The sequence below is a fragment of the Saimiri boliviensis genome, chromosome 1 (genome assembly GCF_048565385.1).
Source record: "Saimiri boliviensis isolate mSaiBol1 chromosome 1, mSaiBol1.pri, whole genome shotgun sequence".
Classification (NCBI taxonomy): Eukaryota; Metazoa; Chordata; class Mammalia; order Primates; family Cebidae; genus Saimiri; species Saimiri boliviensis.
In genome coordinates this window covers 165,963,436-165,983,492 of record NC_133449.1, presented here as the reverse complement: position 1 = coordinate 165,983,492, position 20,057 = coordinate 165,963,436, and the positions used below count along the sequence as shown (strand labels likewise).

The window sequence follows — 20,057 nt, the reverse complement described above, 5'->3', positions numbered from 1 at the left end:
GGGTCCTGAAAAATCCCCACAATCACCCCCAGAATTAGTGGCACTTATCCTCCCTTCATAGGTTCCTAGTATCTTTTTCTCCCTTTTATTGGGAGTCTGCTTTTTAGCACCTGCCTTTGAAAATAATGGTGATGCTGGCACTATTAAGCCTCCTGACACCCATATGGGAAGCATCCTATTACCCTGATACTGCAAGTTATGAAAATGAGGCTTAGCAATGTTAAATGTCTTGCTCATAGCCACACAGCTGTGTGTGTGTGTGTGTGTGTGTATGTGTGTGTGTGTGTGTGTGTGTGTGTGTGTGAGATACATATGTCTGGGCCCAAATGTAATATGTATACATATATATGTATGTATACATATTACATTTGGGCCCAGATGTGTCTGATTCCAAAGCCCATTTTTTCCACTCCTCCTCTCTCCCCCTGGGCCTTGTCCTCATATTACCTGGTTCTTAGACCCCCATTGTCTCTGCACCTTGCTGTCAGTACTTGCCTAGAGCAACTGTTGCTCAGGAACCTGCTTGGACAAGTCTTCTGGCTCGACCTCGACATGCTCCTTCGGATGAATTGTTGGTGTTAGCCCTGCGGCCCCACGCACCAGGGTAAGAGAGACTCTCGCTTCCTGCCCTGGCCCGAGGGACCGACTGGCTGGGCCTGCCTTCTGCCCAGCTCACCGGTCACAGAAGAGAGTTTGGACATACATTCTACTCTTGCCCCATGAAAAAAATGTGTAGAGTCCAGATTGTTCCTCTTACCTGAGTGGAAATTTGAATGACCTATGTAATCCTGAGGCCAGGGCTAGGGTCTTGATCTACACGTAGGCTGGAAATCTCTACTCTCTTCATGGATTGTCCTTTTCCCTGGCTAGTCCCTGGCACCTAATGGCTCTCAGACACAGGGTGGTTGTGATTTCAGTGAGGAGGGACCAACATGCCTTCAATCCCACAGTCACATGTGTGGAATCAGAGTCATCTATGTGAGCAAGAAAACATCATATATTTATTTTTTAAAATATTATGCTGGGAATAAAATTTCCTTCCTAAGGAATCAGTTTTTCCCATGGGCTCACTAATCTCCCTAGAATAAATGGCTATTTGACTTTTCAAAAATAAGAGTATTTTTCCTTGGGAGGTATCTAATAATTGTCCCTGCTGCAGTGGAGTTCAGCTCACTCATATTCTGTCAGTCAGAGCCCTCCATTCACCAGAACTTCTGCAGCCTTCAGCACAGTGACAGTTGAGACTTGGGATCAGAACCTTGCCAGATTCCTAAGTATGCTGCAGTTCATGAGAGTGACTGAATTATGTTCAGTCTAGCATGCTTGTTCGCCTAGAAATAGTTCTTTAGTTTGTGATTTGTACATGACTGATAGTTCTTACTCAGGGTTACCTTGAAAGATAAATGTTAAAAATAGTGATTTCTAAATAAGCTGATTTGATTCAGTAATTTCTAATAAAGGCATCATAAATCTTAAGTAAATTGGGGTTTAGGAGTGTTGGGGAAAGAAAGGAAACATGTTTGTTGAACTCCCTGGGCCTGAGTGTTTCTGGAATATAAAATGAGGACTTGTAGGTGAGAATAGTTCAAGTCTCTTTCTCTAATATCCTGTGGTATTCATAAGTAGCTAGAAGTTTGTTATTTCAGAGATGTGATACATGTAGACTGTGGGAAATACTCATATTTGCCTAATTGGTTGCTAACATCAGATATCTATGGAAACAACTATCCATTAGCATTCATGATAGGACATTTATTCTTTTCACTCTGCATGATCAACACAGTGTTGGGTATAGTGTTCCACGTATGATGGCTTCTTGCAACACCTGCTATAAAAATTGGATTTCTTTTGACCATACTGGGCTGTATTAATTTACATTCCCACCAACAGGGTATATGAGTTCCTCTTTCTCCACGTCCTTGCCAGCATTTGTTATCTTTTGTCTTTTCTACAGTAAATGTTCTAATTGGGATGAGGTGATATCTCATTGTGGTTTTCATTTGCATTCCCTAGATGATTAGTGATGTTAAATTATTTTTTCATATACTTGATCATTCATATTTTTTTAGAGAAATATCTATTTAGATCTTTTGCCCATTTTTAAATCAGACTATCTGTTTTTCTGTTATTGAGTTATTTGAGTTTCTTATATATTCTGGGTATTAACACCTTGTCAAGTGTGTGCTTTTGGCACCTTTGTGGAAAATCAGTTGGCCATAAATGGTGGATTTATTTCTGGGTTTTCTAATCTATTCCATGGGTCTACATGTCTTTTTTTTTTTTTTTTTTGAGACGGAGTTTCGCTCTTGTTACCCAGGCTGGAGTGCAATGGTGTGATCTCGGCTCACGGCAACCTCTGCCTCCTGGGTTCAAGCAATTCCCCTGCCTCAGCCTCCCGAGTAGCTGGGACTACAGGCATGCACCACCATGCCCAGCTAATTTTTGTATTTTTATTAGAGATGGGGTTTCACCATGTTGACCGGACTGGTCTCGATCTCTTGACCTCGTGATCCACCCACCTCAGCCTCCCAAAGTGCTGGGATTAAAGGTGTGAGCCACTGCGCCCGGCCACATGTCTGTTTTTATGCCAGTACCATGCTGGTTTAGTTACTATAGCTTTGCTATGTATTTTGAGGTCAGGTAGTGTGATGTCCCCAGCTTTGGTTTTTGTTTTTGTTTTTTGTTTTTTGTGCTTTTTTTTTTTTTTTTTTTTGCTCGAGATTATTTGGCTATTCAGGATCCTTTGTGGTCCCATATGAGTTTTAGGATTTTTTTTTCTATTTTTGTGAAGAATGTCATTGGTAGTTTGATAGGGATTACATTGAATCTGTAGATTGCTTTAGGTAGTATGGGCATTTTAACATTATTAATTCTTTCAATCCATGATCATGGGATATCTTTCCATTTATTTGTGTCCTTTTCAATTTCGTTCATCAATGTTTTTGAGTTTTCATTGTAGAGATCTTTTACCTCCATGGTTAAATTTATTCCTAGGTACTTTACTTATTTATTTATTTTTTGTTAATGAGTTTTTTTCTTGATTTCTTTTTCAGGTAGTTTGCTATTAGTGCATAGAAACAATGCTAACTTTTATGTATTGATTTTGTATCCTCTCACTTTGCCAAATTCAGTTATTCATTCTAATAGTTTTTTGGTGGCATCTTTAGGCTTTTTAATATATAAGATTATATTGTCTGCAAGCAGGTACAGTTTGACTTTCTCCTTTCAATTTGGAGGTACTTTATTTCTTTCTCTTGCCTGATTGCTCTGGCTAGGACTTCCAGTACTATGTTGGATAGAAGTGGAGAAAGTGGGCATCCCTGTCTTGTTCCAGTTCTTAGAGGAAAAGCTTTCAACTTTCCCCTTTCCAGTATGATGTTAGCTGTGAGTTTGTCACATATGGCCTTTATTATGTTGAGGTACATTTCTTCTATATCTAATTTGTTGAGAGTTTTTATTGTGAAGGGAAGTTGAATTTTATCAAGTGCTTTTTCTGCATCTATTGAGATGATCATGTGGTTTTTGTCTTTGATTCTTTTAATGTGATATATCATTTTTATTGATTTGCATTATGTTGAACCGTCCTTGCATTCCTAGGATGAATCCAGTTTGATCACAGTAAATGATCTTTTCAATGTGCTGTTGAATTTCATTTGCTAGTATTTTGTTGTGGATTTTTGCATCTGTGTTTATCATGGATATTGGCCTATAGTTTTCTTTTTGTGTGTGTGTGTGTCCTTGTCTAGTTTGGTATTAGAGTAGCACTGGCTTCAAAGAATGAATTTGGAAGGATTCTGTCCCTTTCAATATTTTGGAATAGTTTAAGAATAATTGGTATTAGTTCTTCTTTAAATATTTTGTAGAATTCAGCAGTGAAATCATCAGGTCCTGGGCTTTTCTTTGACAACGGACTTTTTATTAGTGATTCAATCTTGTTGTTTGTTATTGGTCTGTTTGGGTTTTCTATTTCTTCATGATTCTGTATTGGTTGGTTGTATGTGTCCAGGGAAAATTAAAAATAGAACTACCATGTGACCCTGCAATCCCACTATTGGGTATGTATCCAAAGAAAATGAAATCAGCATGTTGAAGATACATCTGTACTCTCATGTTTATTTCAGCAGTATTCACAATAGCCAAAATACAGAATCAACCTAAATGCCCATCAACAGATGAATGGATTTTAAAATATGGTATATATACTATTCAACTATAAAAAGGCTGGCACAGTGGCTCATGCCTGTAATCCCAGCACTTTGTGGGGCTGACAAGGGTGGATCACCTGAGGTCAGGAGTTCAAGACCAGCCTGGCCAGTAGGTGAAACCTGTTTCTACTAAAAATACAAAAAAAATTAGCTGGATGTGGTGGCGGGCACCTGTAATCTTAGCTATTTGGGAGGCTGAGGCAGGAGATTTGCTTGAACCTGGGAGGTGGAGGTTGCAGTGAGCCAAGATTGTGCCATTGCACTCCAGCCTGGCTAACAGAGTGAGACTCCACTTAAAAATAAATAAATAAAAATAAAAAGGTGACATCCTGTCATTTGTGACAATGTGAATGAAACTGGAGGCCATTATGTTAAGTGAAATAAGCCAGGAATAGAAGGACAAACACCAAATGATCTCACTTATATATGAAATCTAAAACAGCCACTCTTGTAGAAGTAGAAAGCAGAATAGTGGTTATCAGAGGTTGGAGAAGGGAGGAGGGAGAGGAGATAGGGAAGGGGAGATGGGACTGGTCAATGGATACTATGTTACAGTTAGATAGGAGGAATATTCTTCTGGAGTTCAATTGCACAGTAGGGTAACTATAGTTAACCATAATGTATTGTATATTTCAAAATAGCTAGAAGAGAAGATTTCGAATGTTCTTACCAGGAAGACATATTTGAGATTGTGGGTATGCTGATTACCTGGATTTGATCATTACCCAATGTATGCATGTATCAAAACATCACACTGTACCCCACAAATATGTGTACCTATTATGTGCCAACTAAAAATAAAACAAAAAAAATTGACTTTCCTATGCCCACGAGAGAGGCAGATGTGTACCTGCTCTTCCTGCAGCCTTGAGCTCACTCCGAAACTGATGGTCCTATTCCACAAAACCTCACAATTCCTTTTCTCAGATATTTGCACAAGTTTTGTATGTTTAAAGTCATCTCTCACCAGTGGTTTTATGAGCTCAAAGGCAAGTTTGTTTTGAAAACTTTATCTTGTATTCTTTTTTCATTTGAGACAGGGTCTCATTCTGTTGCCCAGACTGAAATGCAATGACTCTGCAATCACAACTCACTGCAGCCTCAAATTCCTGGGCTCAGGTGATTCTCCCACCTCAGCCTTCCAAGTAGTTGGAACTACAGGCATATGCCACCATACCCAGCTCGTTTCTGTATTTTTGTAGAGATGAGATTTCACCATGTTGCTCAGGCTGGTCTCCAACTCCTGGAATCAAGAGATCCACTTGCCTCTGCCACCTGCAGTGCTGGGATTACATGTGTGAGCCATTGCACCTGGCTGTCTTATATCATTTTTGTCTTTCTACTCAGGTTTTACTTTAACATAAAAAATTTGCATTTTGGAAGGATTTTGGATTTTGGATTTTGCATTTTGGAAGGAATTGTGAAAGTTCTCAGAGATGAGCGGTAGATTTTCTCCGATATGAATGTACCCTCTACATCCCCGGTGGGAGATAGTTTCTCAGGCATGGTGAGGGTTCCTGAAAGCCTTGCCTTTTTTTTTTTTTTTTTTTTTTTAATTTACAAAAGAAGCTGGATAGCTTATGCCAAGAATAAGCAGACTTTCTTTTGGTGGTCTAGTCAAAAGATGGGAAAAGCCCTCACTTTCTCTTTTTATTTTTATAATACATTTATTATAATATAGCTCATATTTCTCTTTCACTTGTTTTTTTCCTGTCTCCAGAATTTTGATCTGGTGTTCCAACATATCTTAACTAAAGAAAATGACATTCAAGTTTAGTTTTTCTTTTCATTTTTTAAAACTCTGTATTGTTTGTTTAACACCTTGCACATACCATTTACTTTTTATTCATTTATTCTTTATTCAAAATAAATACTTGAGCCCTCACTTTTACCTGGCAACATAAAACATGGAGTTATCCTGGTGACTAAGGCAGATCCATTTTCTGCCCAGGCAGGGCTTACTGTCTAGGGTCACAAAAGACAAGTCACCAATGGTCAAGCACAATGCATAACACACAGGGCAGGTGAAATCTCAGAGGAGGAATGTGTAGCTCTGACTTGGAGGCCAGAGAAATCAATTTGGAGGAAATAACATGTAAACTGAGACCGGAAAGATAAGCAGGTATTACAGCAGAGTGCTCAGAGATGGGAAGAAAGTTTCAAGTAAGGGCACAGCATGTGGGAGGGTGTGGGGTGCCTGAAGTCCTTGCAGAGAGAAAACTTAAAACTGCTTTTATTCTCTCTCAGGTTTCAAAGAAAATCCTTGCAGTATTTGCCTTCAGTTTAGCTTTACCAACTCAAAACCAGAAGGACAATGAAAGTTCTGGGCATGCTTACCAACACAATCTTTCTGCCCTGGAAGAGTAGGTTAGGCACTGTCCGGAGTTTGTCAAGGGGCTGTGTTCATTAACATCTCCCTTGAACTGTTCATGGATGCCTGTCGAAGCAAAGCATTGCAGATGGGAAGTACTGTAGAATTCATCTTTACTCTGAAAAGGGCTATTCTTGACACAGGGCAGTGGGCCCTCTGAGCTGAGGCATGCAGGAAAGTCAAGAACAGAATGTTTCTTTCTGGCAGCAGCAGCAGCAGCAGCAGCAGCAGCAGCAGCTTGAGCTTGTACTGTGTGTCCTGGCTTCCTTTGGAATGCTTTAGAAGTCAGAACTGATTTCTTAATTTTTGAACACTGGTCAACCACTTTTGGTAACAGACAGCTGTGGACCAAATCTGATGACCAGTGACCACCCACACGGCAGTGGGTGAGCCTGTTCTGGAATGTTGGGGAATAAATGATTGATCTGTAGCAATGGTGGTAAGCTCTGGTTTTGCCTCCCGTTTGGTGGGTAGTGTTCACTTGAGGGATATGCTCCTGCAAGCTCATGCAGATTTTGATGGCCACTTCTTTTCCCAAAAATACATGTGGGAAAGTAAAAAGCACTATGATAGTTCACAATGGCAAAATTTGTTAATGGCATATCATCAGGAAATCCATACAGAGTGTGGGTTAAACAAGTGGTTCTCAAAGTATGAATCTTAGAGTGGAGCAGCAGCAGCAGGACCTGGGAACTTGTCAGAAAGGCAGATTCTGGGCTCCACTCCAGACCCACCGCATTGCACTCTGGGGATAGGGCCCAGCAGCTTGTGTTTTTACAAGTCCTCTGTGATTCTGATGTATGCTTAAGTTTGAGAACCACTGGGTAAATAAGACAAGCTACAGGTAATGAACAAATGAATTTGCTGGTTGTGATTTCCACTCTTTCTCTCCACTCAAGAAAGCGTATTGGAATGCCATTGAGTGAGAGTGACACCATTGTGGGGATAGCTGTGAATCTGTACATGCTTATTAAAATATGTAAACTGTAGGTGACTGGTACTTTAATTTTATTTATTAATAACATGTGACCAAAGTCACAGTATCGGTACCACAAATAAGTATGGCAGTTCTATTAACCTAATCAGAGCAGTAGTTTTCATTGTTTTTTGACTATGCCCTGCAATACAAAATACATTTAAATTGCTATCCAGAAGACACATGTGTGTATAATCAAAACAAGTATTTCACGAAATGATATTCTTATGATACTTTCTGTGCTTTTTAAAAAATATATGCTGGCCATAATCCATTACATTGATTTCATGACCTGCTAATGGAAAGTGACCTGTGTTTTGACAAACATAGATGCAGCAAGTTGTGTTTGCTCGGATCCTGTCTCTAGAGCAGGAGTTGGGGGTGGTGGCTGGCCTCACCCTCTGTCAGGTAGACTTGAATTTCAGTCTCTGCCTACATTCTTAGCTGTGTGACCTTGGGCCACTTACATATGTTCTCTGAGCTTTACTTTCCTATCAATATGGATGATGATATTTACCTCACAGTTGTGGTGACAAGTCAATGACAACACATTTCACATGGTACCTGGTAGTGGCAGCTACTACCTTACTTGTGGAAATAGGACTGACTGCTAGTGCTAGTTTTCAGAACATCATCAGTTTAATAACTTTTGTAATAACCACCTCACAGCAGTTTTTCACAATTCTTTTTATACTGCAGTGCGTAAGTGCACCCTACATTCTAGGCATTGAGAAATACTTTTGAATAACAATTTTAAAAATACATCCAAATTCTGCACTCTTTTTCAAAGTATATTCAAGTTTGTTTTGATATAAGGTTTAGCACCCCCCATTCCCAATCTTGAGGGCACTGAGATGAAAGAAGATGACCTACGTGGCTTCACGTACCCACAAGCTAGCCCCTGAGTGGAGCGTTTGGGAAACAGAACTTAGGATTGTGTTTTTATGGGAAGATGCTTGTTAGACTTTTCTTGAATACTCATACCTATTGGTAACTAGGGGCAGCATCTCCATGTATGTAGCTCTGTAAACTGGCATCTCTGATCATCCACAGACCCTGGGCAATAAGCATGTGGAAGTACCCGGGATAGATCACCCATAAATCCAGATTTTGGGGAGAACCCGCTAATGTCCACTTGTCTCTCTGGAGGTCATGATTGTGGTTGGCGGCCAGGCACCCAAGGCAATCCGCAGTGTGGAATGCTATGATTTCGAGGAGGACCGGTGGGATCAGATTGCTGAGCTTCCCTCCAGGAGGTGCAGAGCAGGTGAGCAGCCCTGTCTCCCACTTCTGCAAGCCGTTTTCCCCTGCTGGTCCCCGATCCATGCCGGAAGTCATGAGCTACTCCTTGTTTCTTCAAGCATCTGTGCATTTCAGGCTCCCATTCTTTTCTCTCCTGCAGCTTTATTATTTTTTTTTGCAGAGACAAGAGACAAGTGAACATTTATTTTTGTACCTTTCTGCCTATGTGTATTCCAAGTCTTTTTCGCAACAAGGCCCCAGGAATCTCCAGATTTTATTATGTCCCTGGGCTTGTCCACTGCTGCAGGAGTCTTAGGGTGCCTCATACAAATGCTAGAGTTATTCAGTTACCAACATTAAACCGTAGGATAGGAGTTGCAGCAAAGCAGACTCTTTCCTCCATGGAATGTGCTGATTTCAGACGAGGCGGCAGCCAATGTAGAAAACGCCAGAATTTTTGCTGGAACTGGACTGCGATGAGAGGTGCTTGCCATGAACATAAGCTACTGCTTTTTCTTTTGAGATGGAGTTTCACTCTTGTTGCCCAGGCTAGAGTGCAATGGCGTGATCTTGGCTCACTGCAACCTCCGCCTCCCAGGTTCAGGCGATTCTCCTGCCTCAGCCTGCTGAGTAGCTGGGATCACACAGGCATGGGCCACCATGCCCCGCTAATTTTTGTGTTTTTAGTAGAGACAGGGTTTCATCATGTTGGTCAGGCTCGTCTCGAACTCCTGACCTTAGGTGATCCGCCCTCCTCAACCTCCCGAAGTACTGGGATTACAGGTGTGAGCCACCATGCCTGGCCAGCTACTGTCTTTTCTTTGACTCTTCCTTTCCGGTTTTTGAAGATAAAGCAGAAAACAATCTTCTCTGAAGATACTTGATACAAATTCTCCAAACCCCAAAAACACATGCTTCCACTTCATTGATAAAAATTTACTGCAGTTTGGCACCTGGGTCTAGTTCAGCTGGTAGATGGGCTGATTGCTCTGTTTGCCCCGATAGCCAGGTGTGCCATCTCCTTGAGGAAGCTCACTCTATTTTTGGTAGCAAGATGGGCCACTGAGAGGTGGAAAGGGAGCAAGAATGATGAGATCTCCTGGAAATTCTTCCCCAGGAAGGCAATTTTATGAATGAGGTCTTCCAAGCAAATGACACCAAACTTCCCCAGGTATTCCTTGATCACTGTGTTGTCTGTCAAAGGGATGGTCTTATTCTTGACCTTGGCTTGTCCATGTTTCAAAATGAGCTCCTGGACAGACTTCAGATTTGGAAATCCCCAGGTCACATAAGGTTCCACTATATGCAACATTTTTAGGTTCTGGCGGGTGGCTTTTACACAGACACCATGAAAAAATTTCTCTAGGCGAAGTCTTGCAGTGGTTTTCTGCACCAGTAAACTCAAGCCATCCATCCTTTCAATGCATATAACAAAGGCTAAGGAATGTTTATCTGGCGATTCCAAGGTGTGAGGTTTCACTTCTAGTTATCTCACACGCACCTTGTCACGTGTCTGCCACCAGGACTCGTGGAGGAATGATTCCAGTTGCTTAAACCTGGGCCCTTTTCCTTTCCTCCTTCTTTGCCAAAAGTGCCTGCTTTGCCTGAGTGGCTTTGAGGGCTTGATAGGCCTTGCTGTTTTTTAGGAGATTTTTCTGGAACCAAAGGGATTTTTCTTTGCTCTTGCTCCGCCATCTTTCCATTGTAGCAGCTACCGATAATCATTTTTTTTTTTTTTTTTTCTTAAGACAGTCTTTCTCTGTTGCCCAGGTTGGAGCACAGTGTCACGATCTCAGCTCACTGCAACCTCTGGTTTCTGGATTCAAGCGATTCTCTCACCTTAGCCTCCTAATAGCTGGGACTACAGGTGCACACCACCACACCTGGCTAATTTTTTTGTTTTTAGTAGAGAGGGTTTTCACCACGTTGGCCAGGCTGGTCTTGAATTCCTGATCTCAGGTGATCCACCTGCCTTGGCCTCCTAAAACTCTGGGATTACAGGCATGAGTTACTACACCTGGCCACCTGCACAGTTTTTGGCTATTTTGGGGTCAGTTCTTATGAGCTTGGTGAGTTAAAACTAATTCAGGTATTCACTTGAATCAGACAAAATTTGAAAGCGAATAGGAAAGAAATCCAGTGAATCCCATAATGACTGCCAGATATCTAAAGCATCTTCCGTGGTGGCCTTTTCTGTGTCTGTCTTGCTCCTTACTGTCATCCATCAACATGAGCAGTCATGCGCCTGACCTGACCTTGATGTGTTGGTTTCCTGTGCCTCAGGTGTGGTGTTCATGGCTGGCCACGTGTATGCCGTGGGAGGGTTTAATGGCTCACTGCGGGTGCGGACAGTGGATGTGTATGACGGCGTGAAGGACCAGTGGACGTCCATTGCCAGCATGCAGGAGCGCCGGAGCACGCTGGGCGCAGCAGTGCTCAACGACTTGCTCTACGCGGTGGGAGGCTTTGATGGCAGCACTGGTAGGTTCAGGGTGTGTTCCCAACCCCTCCCAGCCTGGGACACATCCTCCATGCAATCCTGTTTTATTCAGCCAGTTCTGGACTAACTTTCTGTCTGTTTGTAGCTACTGCCCCAGGGACATACTTAAGCCTTCTTCCGCAACCAGCTTTGTGGGGAAGAGCCAGGCCTTCTTCCACACAGAATACGTAACTGCCCATGTACTAGGCTTTCTAGGACCTCACACTCAGAGTCCCTTTCCTACTTTCCAGTGTCTGGGGACCTGTTTACTCAGAAGATGAGACTTAGAAGGAGAGCATGCTTAGCTGGGGGTGGGGGTGGGGCGTGCCTCAGACCTCCATTTGGAACCCTCTGCTAGACAGGTGAGGGAGCTGAGTTTGGCACTTGGAAGAGACCTGGCTCAGGTCACACAGTGGGCCAGGCTGCCCATTTTTTCTGTTGCCCTTTCTATGACCCCACTGAAGCTTTGCCAGTGGGGTTTCACCATAGGTGAGTCTCCTTGCCTCTGGATTCTATCTAGCTTTGAAATTTCAACCTGAAAGCAATAGTGGACATAAACTCAGAGAGGTGATCTCATCTCTACTCATACTGCCAGGTAGATGTCTCTGCAGACAGTAGCTCTATTAAACTGATATGATCTACTTTGGCCCCCAGGGAGGTGAAAAGCTGTCTTTTTTACTTCTCTGAGTTTTATTTGTGTCTTCACAACTTGGGGACTTTTCTCAGCCTTCTCTTTGCCTCACTCGTATAATTCCAGGGTCTTTAGTTCCTCTGGAGGCTGCCTTTAGTGAGTGGGACAAAGAGAACAAAAGGGTAATGGAGCAGTGTTTCTTTTGGGAATTACTTTTGGCTATTAGCAGAGAACCTGATTAAACTGTGCCTCAAAACATGAGGGTTTTCCTTTACTCATGAAACAAGAAGCCTAGAGGTTAGCAGGTGCTGAGTTGGTCCAGTGGCTCATGGACATTGGGGCCACATTCTTTAAGATTCTCTTGGCCTTTTTCTCATGATTGTGAGGATGGCCATTATAGCTCCAGCCAACACATTTGTGTTCCAGGTAAAAGCAAAGGCTATTTCCGAAATCCACATAGACTTCTGCTTAGGTCTCATTGACTTGGCCACCCCTAGCTGCAAGGGAGTCTTGGAAAGCAAGTATTTAGCTTTCCACTGCTAAGGTAGAGGAAGTTGGGGAGAAGGGGATTGGAATAGGTGTTCAGTGAGGCTACCTCAGGTGTCTACTTGGAATCAAAGTATTCCACTCTGCAGTTTTTATGGTCTGCATTTGTCATGCATTTCAGGTACACCCCTTGTCCTTTCACAACCCACCCTCTGAGAAAAGTCTTAATAGTCCCCACAGGTAGACACTGACGATGTGTTTCAAGGGAGTTTCCACAGGTCACATGGTGATGCAGAGGTGGCACTGAGCCATACATTTAGGTTTCCAGCCCCTGCATTTGGACTCCTCCCCCATCCTCACTGCTTCTCACACAGCGGGGTGAGGCCTGGCGCCACGGAAGTCTCATGAGTCTCTTGTCTCCCAGGCCTAGCATCGGTGGAAGCCTACAGCTACAAGACCAACGAGTGGTTCTTTGTGGCCCCGATGAACACGCGGCGGAGCAGTGTGGGTGTGGGCGTTGTGGAGGGTAAGGAGGTGGCAGTGGCCAGTGGTCAGGCCTACCTGGCCCACGGGCCTTGTCCTGGGTCCAGTATTGTGCTTGGTGCTTCCTCTACCTTGGTTTATTCTTGAGATCACTCCTCTGAGTTAGGTACTATTATCCTGATTTAACAGATGAGGAAAGTTGAGACTCAGAGAGGTGGTGGAACTCCTGGCCCAAGGCTGCTAAGTGGTGGAGCTGGGCTGGGGGAGTAGAAGGAGCCCAGAGGGGGAAATGTCGGCCTGTGGTTTGGCCCCTTGTTAGTAGCTCTGCTAGAGGTTGGGGAGGGGAAGGGCGTAGGGAATTCATAGTCAGCATATAACCCAGGAGGATAATGTAGTGGAGCGAGAGTTAATTGCATTTAATTAATTTTGTCCTCATATTCAAATGTTGAACATTAACAGAACTGTGAGTGAAGTAGGCACCTCTTCTTAGGTCTGATGACTGTCTCTGCAGGGCAGGCTGGTGATCGAGGCCAGCTCTAGTCAGGAAAGCTGTGTGGGGTAGGGCAGGAGGGAGTGGTGAGGTCTAGGGCCTGGTTGGATGGTACACTTTTGTTTGTAAAAAAGTCTCACATCTAGTCTCTGGTTTGCAAAACCCTTATGAAGGAGACAGGCAGGACTCGGATTTCCTCCATCTTCCAGATGTCCCACATTCCGATGATAGTAAGTAGCATAGCCTGTCCTTGAACCCAGGGGTTTTTTGACTCCTAAGCTGGTGCTCTTTTCACTGTGCTATGCTCCTTCAGAGTGCTGACAAATGCCAGTAGGTAGGAGTTCTATAAATATGTGTGAATTCAGTGTACCAAAGCATACAATATTATTTGAACTAAAATGTTATCAGTTGCATGACAACACTGATTCATCAACCTGTACTGAAGTGGGAATTCAGATGGAATATCTGTTTATTCAGACATGTGTGCAGACATTCCATCTCTCATGTACACACTCAAGAATCCACATGCAAACACAAATGTACCCCAAGGAAATGTAACATCCGGTGAGTTAGACTTTCATAGAAAGATTCTTTTCTCGCATTGCATTTCTCAGTCTGCACTGGTATTGTGTAATTTAAGTTTTCATTTAAAGATATACTATTCTGGCCGGGTGCAGTGACTCAAACCTGTAATCCCAGCACTTTGGGAGGCTGAGGTGGGCGGATTACCTGAGATTGGGAGTTTGAGATCAGCCTGATCAACGTGGAGAAACCCGATCTCTACTAAAATACAGAATTAACCTGGTGTGGTGGCACATGCCTGTAATCCCAGCTACTCAGGAGGCTGAGGCAAGAGAATTGCTTGAACCTGGGAGGCGGAGGTTGCAGTGAGCCAAGATCACACCATTGCACTCTGGCCTGGGCAACGAGAGGGAAATTCTGTCTAAAAAAAAAAAAAAGGTATACTATTCCAACATACTAAATAAGTCATCTTTGTGAGGGCAAGGATTTTGTCTTCCTACCAAGGTAAATTGTGTCTTGCAATCTCATTCTCTTGGTGGAACAGAAATTGATTTGTCTGCCAAGTGTAAGTGCTTTGTCTAGCCACCTTCTCATTTCTTCTCTTGTTCCTTAGCCAGGAATACCAAACAATAGAGTAGGGGTTAAAAATAGCAAGTTCCTGTACCGGCCGGGCACGGTGGCTCAAGCCTGTAATCCCAGCACTTTGGGAGGCCGAGGCGGGTGGATCACAAGGTCGAGAGATCGAGACCATCCTGGTCAACATGGTGAAACCCCGTCTCTACTAAAAATACAAAAAAACTAGCTGGGCATGGTGGCACGTGCCTGTAATCCCAGCTACTCAGGAGGCTGAGGCAGGAGAATTGCCTGAGCCCAGGAGGCGGAGGTTGCGGTGAGCCGAGATCGTGCCATTGCACTCCAGCCTGGGTAACAAGAGCAAAACTCCGTCTCAAAAAAAAAAAAAAAAAAAAAAAAAGCAAGTCCCTGTTAATAGACTCCAGGAGGAACCTTGAGTGGATATTTTTTCAGCTGATGGAGATGGGATGGTTGATGGGGGTTAGACAAGGTGCCATAATGGTGGTTAATTTAAAACACTTCCCTTGACAAAGGCTTTTGTGAGCATGTTCTGTATCTGGAAGAAGTACTGTCTTGTAGCATGCCCTGTTGACGTGGAAGACAGGCTGGGGATTTGTTTCTTCTGCCCCTCCTGAATCTGAAGGACTTTTGGCTGTGGGTCACCCTGGGGCAGCAGAATCCAATTGACAGCTGTAGTGGGAATGTGGAGGGAGGAACTTAAGTGGACTCTGTCTGCTTCACTGTGGCCTTGAAGAGATAGCTCTCCACACTGTCTGGCTTCCTCTCCTCCCTCTCATCATCTCATTACCATGGCAATACAGTTTGAATGACACTGAAAAAAAATATGGAGGAAATCACAATAATTTGCTACTGGCTGCCTCGAAGAATACCTACTTAGGAAAAGGACTGTGTGGATCGGAGTGTAGGCAGAAGCTCCCCAAGCGAGTGGAGAGTGTGCTATGGAGATTGTCCCATCTGAACCAGCATACACCTTACAAGTAGCCTGGACCCTAGAAGAGCTACTTAGTCAGGTTTAAAAAAAATTTTTGACTGGATGAGTGCAGAACTTAGGAGGACATGTTTCTTTCTTTTAGATGGGTCAGTTGAGAGGAACTTGGGGCAGAAAACAAAGCCAGGCTTGATGATGATAGAAGAAAAACATTTATGGGCTGGGCACAATGGCTCACACGTATAATCCCAGCACTTTGGGAGGCCCAGACGGGTGGATCATGAGGTCGAGAGATCAAGACCATCCTGGCCAACATGGTGAAACCCCATCTCTACTGGTGGGTGTGGAGGCATGTGCCTGTAGTCCCAGCTACCTGGAAGGCTGAGGCAGGAGAATTGCTTGAACCCGGAAGGTGGCGGTTGCAGTGAGCTGAAATTGCACCACTGCTTTCCAGCCTGAGGGACAGAGCAAGTCTCTGTCTCAAAAAAGAAAAAAAAAAAAAAAGCAAAACAAAAAGCAAAACATTCTTACATTTGATAGTGCAGCAGTAGTTCTGCTAGCAGAGCATAGGTTTGAGCCTGAGAATCTTTCTAACTTAAAATAATTGCAGATTTTCAAATACCAGTTGCATTCTTGGTGTCTGTCCATTAAGAAAGCACATATGACCAATAAATCTACTGAGTAAGTAATCCTGTTAAGTGGATTAGCATTTAACAATATTTATTTAGTCTACAGCTAGTGTGACTCCTCTCCCTGTTTCCACAGAAGAGACCATCCCACTGCATTAAGACTAAATTTTAAACCCCAAATATTTGAATTTTTGCTTTGGGATAGCTCAAATGGAAATTTTTCCTCCTGTGTCCAACCTCACTCTCAGCCCTCAACTCCAGGCAGAAATGATGCTCTTGGATATAGCAGCTTCATGGTGTTTTAGTTTAAAAGTAGATGATGGTACCTCAGAGTTCTTGTTCAGAGATCACAGGGTAGTCTGCAGAAAAATTCCAGCCACCCTGGCTCACAGTGTACAGAGAACTCTCCATTCACACAGTCTACCTGCCAGGGTTGTGGAAGGAGTAGAAACAATGGTTAAGACAGGTTTTGGGTTCTCATTGAAGAATATTTTTCCATATTTACTTTATCTGCTATTTCAATCTTTAGCTAGAAAGGTGGTCTGCCTGCCTATAGCTGGGGGCCTTCTAGCTTTCCATCCATCCAGTGCTGGTGTCTTGTTCTAGAGAAAATTTAACCTAATTCACCAGCAAGATTATGTTGAGCCCCAGTGGTGCCAAGCCATAGCTTTGTGTTGGGTGTTTGGAGGTACTTATTTAGAAAGGTGTTCAGTGTTTGCTTCTGAGGGGCTCATGGCTTAAGAGCAAGTAGAGTATGTGAAGAAATGTGAAGGATACTTTGCGTGGTCGAGGAGTAAGTTGGTGGTCCCCTGAAGAAAGGGGGCCCAGAATTCTGAGGTAAGGGTGCCCCAGTTGGTTACAGATAGGGTTTCAGCCGAGCTCTGGTTTCATGCCAGTGTCCCTGGCATCACACTCAGCCACTTTGTCTGTTGCAGGGAAGCTGTATGCTGTTGGGGGTTATGATGGAGCTTCCCGCCAGTGTCTTAGCACTGTGGAGCAGTACAACCCAGCGACCAATGAGTGGACATACGTGGCAGACATGAGCACCCGCCGCAGTGGCGCAGGTAGGGGGGAATCTTGGAGTCCCGGCTGTCTCTGATTTGCTCACAAGTGGGTCTTTAAAATATTTTTTGGTTTTATTTTAGATTCAGAGGGTACGTGTGCAGGTTTGTTACATGGATATGCTGGATAATGGTAGGGTTTGGGCTTCTAGTGTACCCATCACGCAAATAGTGACCATTGTACCCAACGGGAAATTTTTCAACCTTCACCCTCCTCCCGGCCTCACCCCTTTTGGAATTCCCAGTGTCAGTGGTTCCCATCTTTATGTCCATGTATATCCATTATTTAGCTTGCACTTATAAGTGAGAACATGTGGTATTTGATTTTCTGTTTCTGGGTTATCTCACTTAGGATTATGGACTCCAGCTCTGTCCACATTGCTACAAAGGACATGATTTCACCCCCTTTTTTTTGGCTGCATAATATTCCATGGTGTATCCATACTATATTTTCTTTAATCAACCATTAGTGGATACTTAGCTTGATTCTATGACTTGGTGTTGTCAGTAGTGCTGCTTTAAATATACAATTGTATGTCTTTTAATGATTTCTTTTCTTTTGCATAGTGGGACTGCTGGGTCAAATGGTAGTTATATTCTGAGTTTTTTGAGAAATCCCCATACTGTTTTCCATAGAAGTTGTATCAATTTATGTTTCCACAACAGTGATAAATATACTCTTCTCTGCAACCATGCTAACATTGGGTTTTTTTTTTTTTTTACTTTTTAATAATCACCATCTGTCAAGTATAAGATGATATCTCATTGTGGTTTTAATCTTCATTTTTCTGATGATTATGATGTTAAACATTTTTTCATATGTTTATTGGCTACTGGAAAGCCTTATTTTGAGAAATACTGTATGTATGTCCTTTGCCTGCTTTATAATGGGGTTGTTTTTTCCTTGCTGAGTTGTTGGAATTCCTTATATTCTGAATATTAGTCCTTTTTTGGAGGCATAATTTGCAAATATTTTCCTCCCATTCTGTAGGTTGTGTTTACTCTGTTGATTATTTCTTACGCTGTGCAGAAGCTTTTTTGTTGAATTGAGTCCCGCTTCTCTATTTTTGTTTTTGTTGCATTTGCTGTTAGCATTTTAGTCATAAATTCTTTGCTTAGGCCAATCTCCAGAAGAGTTGTCCATAGGTTTTCATCTAGGACTTTTATAGTTTAGGTCTTCCATTTAAGTCTTTAATCCATCTTCAGTTAATTTTTGTATATGGTGAGATACAGAGATCTAGTTTCATTCTTCTGTATGTGGCTAGCCAAAATTCCTAGCACCATTTATTGAATAGAGTGTCTTTTCCCCATTGTTTATTTTTGTCAACTTTGTTGAAGATCAGCTTGTTGTAAGTATGTGGCTTTGTTTCAGGGTTCTCTATTCTGTTCCATTGATCTCTTTTTGTGTCTGTTTTTGTACTGGTACCATGCTGTTTTGGTTACTATAGTCTTGTAATCTAATTTGAAGTCAGATAATGTGAAACTTCTGGCTTTGTTCTTTGTGGTTAAGATTGGCTTTGGCTATTCAGGCTCGTTTTTGGTTCTATATAAACTTTAGGATTGTTTTTTCTAATTCTATAAAGAACTATGTTGATAGTTTTATAGGAATTTTGTTGAATCTGTAGATTTCTCCAGGCAGTATGGTCATTTTAATGATATTGATTCTTCCAATCCATGAGTATGGGATTTTTAAAATTTATTTGTGTAATCTGTGATTTCTTTCATCAGTCATAAGTGGGTATTGGTTAAACAACTTAACATTTTATTTTACCTCCTTCTTCTTTCCTTTTGCTGTATATAATTCCACTATCACCTTTGCAGCTAGACACAGCACTTACCAGTTAACCTTCCCTGGGGGATCACTAGAGAATGGATAAGTTAATACTCTGCCTCACCATCACTTATATTTCTATGAAGGTGTTTACATCTTTTGAAAGTGAAGGCTTACTATGTGCCAGGCACTGTCCTAACAAGTACTTTTTGTGTCTCAATCCATTTCATTCTCACTGCAGCCCTACAAGGTGGATACAATATGAATTCCACTTATCAGATTTAGAAAGTAAGTCTGCCAGTGGTTGAATAATTTGCCCAGGGTCATATAATTAGTAACTAGCAATATCAGGATGCTGACTCCAGAGTTAGCCTTTTAAATCCCTAAATTATCAGCCTCATTCCTCTGAAGTAGTAGGACAAGTCTTCAGTTGGCAAAGCTGAGCTTGCCTGTCTGGGATTGAAAGCCAAGCTATTAGTGTTCTTGTTTGGAGATAACTTATGTCCCCCACTCCCACTTTTCCTCGCTTCAGCCTACTCCCCAACATGGGAAGAAAATGACTTTCCAAAAGGTTTTTCACTTCTACTTCTTGTTGGAAGACCAGAAGATCTGTGGTACTTTGGGATTTTTCAGGAAGTGGAGCAACAGCCCCTTCTACCCTGCTTCGTCTTCCCATTCATTGTCTCAGAGGCCCAAAGGGAAGGGTCTGAGAGGGCAGAGGCATCAGTCCACTGGCTCTTTATTGCTGGTTCCTGTGGTCAGCGGTGACCAATTACCAATCTGATCCTGGTGGGAAGGCTGTGTGACTTCTGAAAAGGGAAGCCGCATTCCCGTAATGTTACTCCTTTCTCTCTCTCTCTCTCTCTTTTTTTTTTTTTTTGTATTTTTGCAGATTGAGTTGTGATCTCATTTTATAGTAGCAAACATATGACCACTTCCTCAGCATTCCTTAAAAAGTATGTGATTTTAATATTTTCAAAGAACCTTTGTGTACTCACTTGGTTACAAAAATAAAATCGGCGTGATTCCATTTAAGAAGCGTTTGAGTTTGGAGTGCTATTTTTAGGGAATTTTTGTCTCTCCTGATTCTGACAGGTGGGCCCTTCCTGAATGTAGAGCCATTGCCTGGAAGTAGGCCTGGGTCTTGATGCTGGGTCTGCTGTCATTTGTCATGTGACCTTTCTTGGGC

The 20,057-nt window shown here is 42.6% G+C and overlaps 1 protein-coding gene across 9 annotated transcripts in view; it reads left to right on the top strand.

Annotated features, from left to right (window-relative positions):
• The window catches only part of KLHL3 (kelch like family member 3), a 304,443-nt gene that overhangs the window by 270,684 nt on the left and 13,702 nt on the right, over positions 1-20,057 (top strand). For 8 of the 9 annotated variants that reach the window (XM_074379902.1, XM_074379899.1, XM_074379898.1 and 5 more), the window contains 4 exons: positions 8,702-8,819; positions 11,078-11,275; positions 12,815-12,916; positions 16,972-17,100. In XM_074379902.1, the coding sequence (XP_074236003.1) occupies positions 8,702-8,819; positions 11,078-11,275; positions 12,815-12,916; positions 16,972-17,100 (547 nt within the window). The remainder of the gene's footprint in view (positions 1-8,701; positions 8,820-11,077; positions 11,276-12,814; positions 12,917-16,971; positions 17,101-20,057) is intronic. The other variant, XM_010344499.3, reaches the window with a different exon arrangement.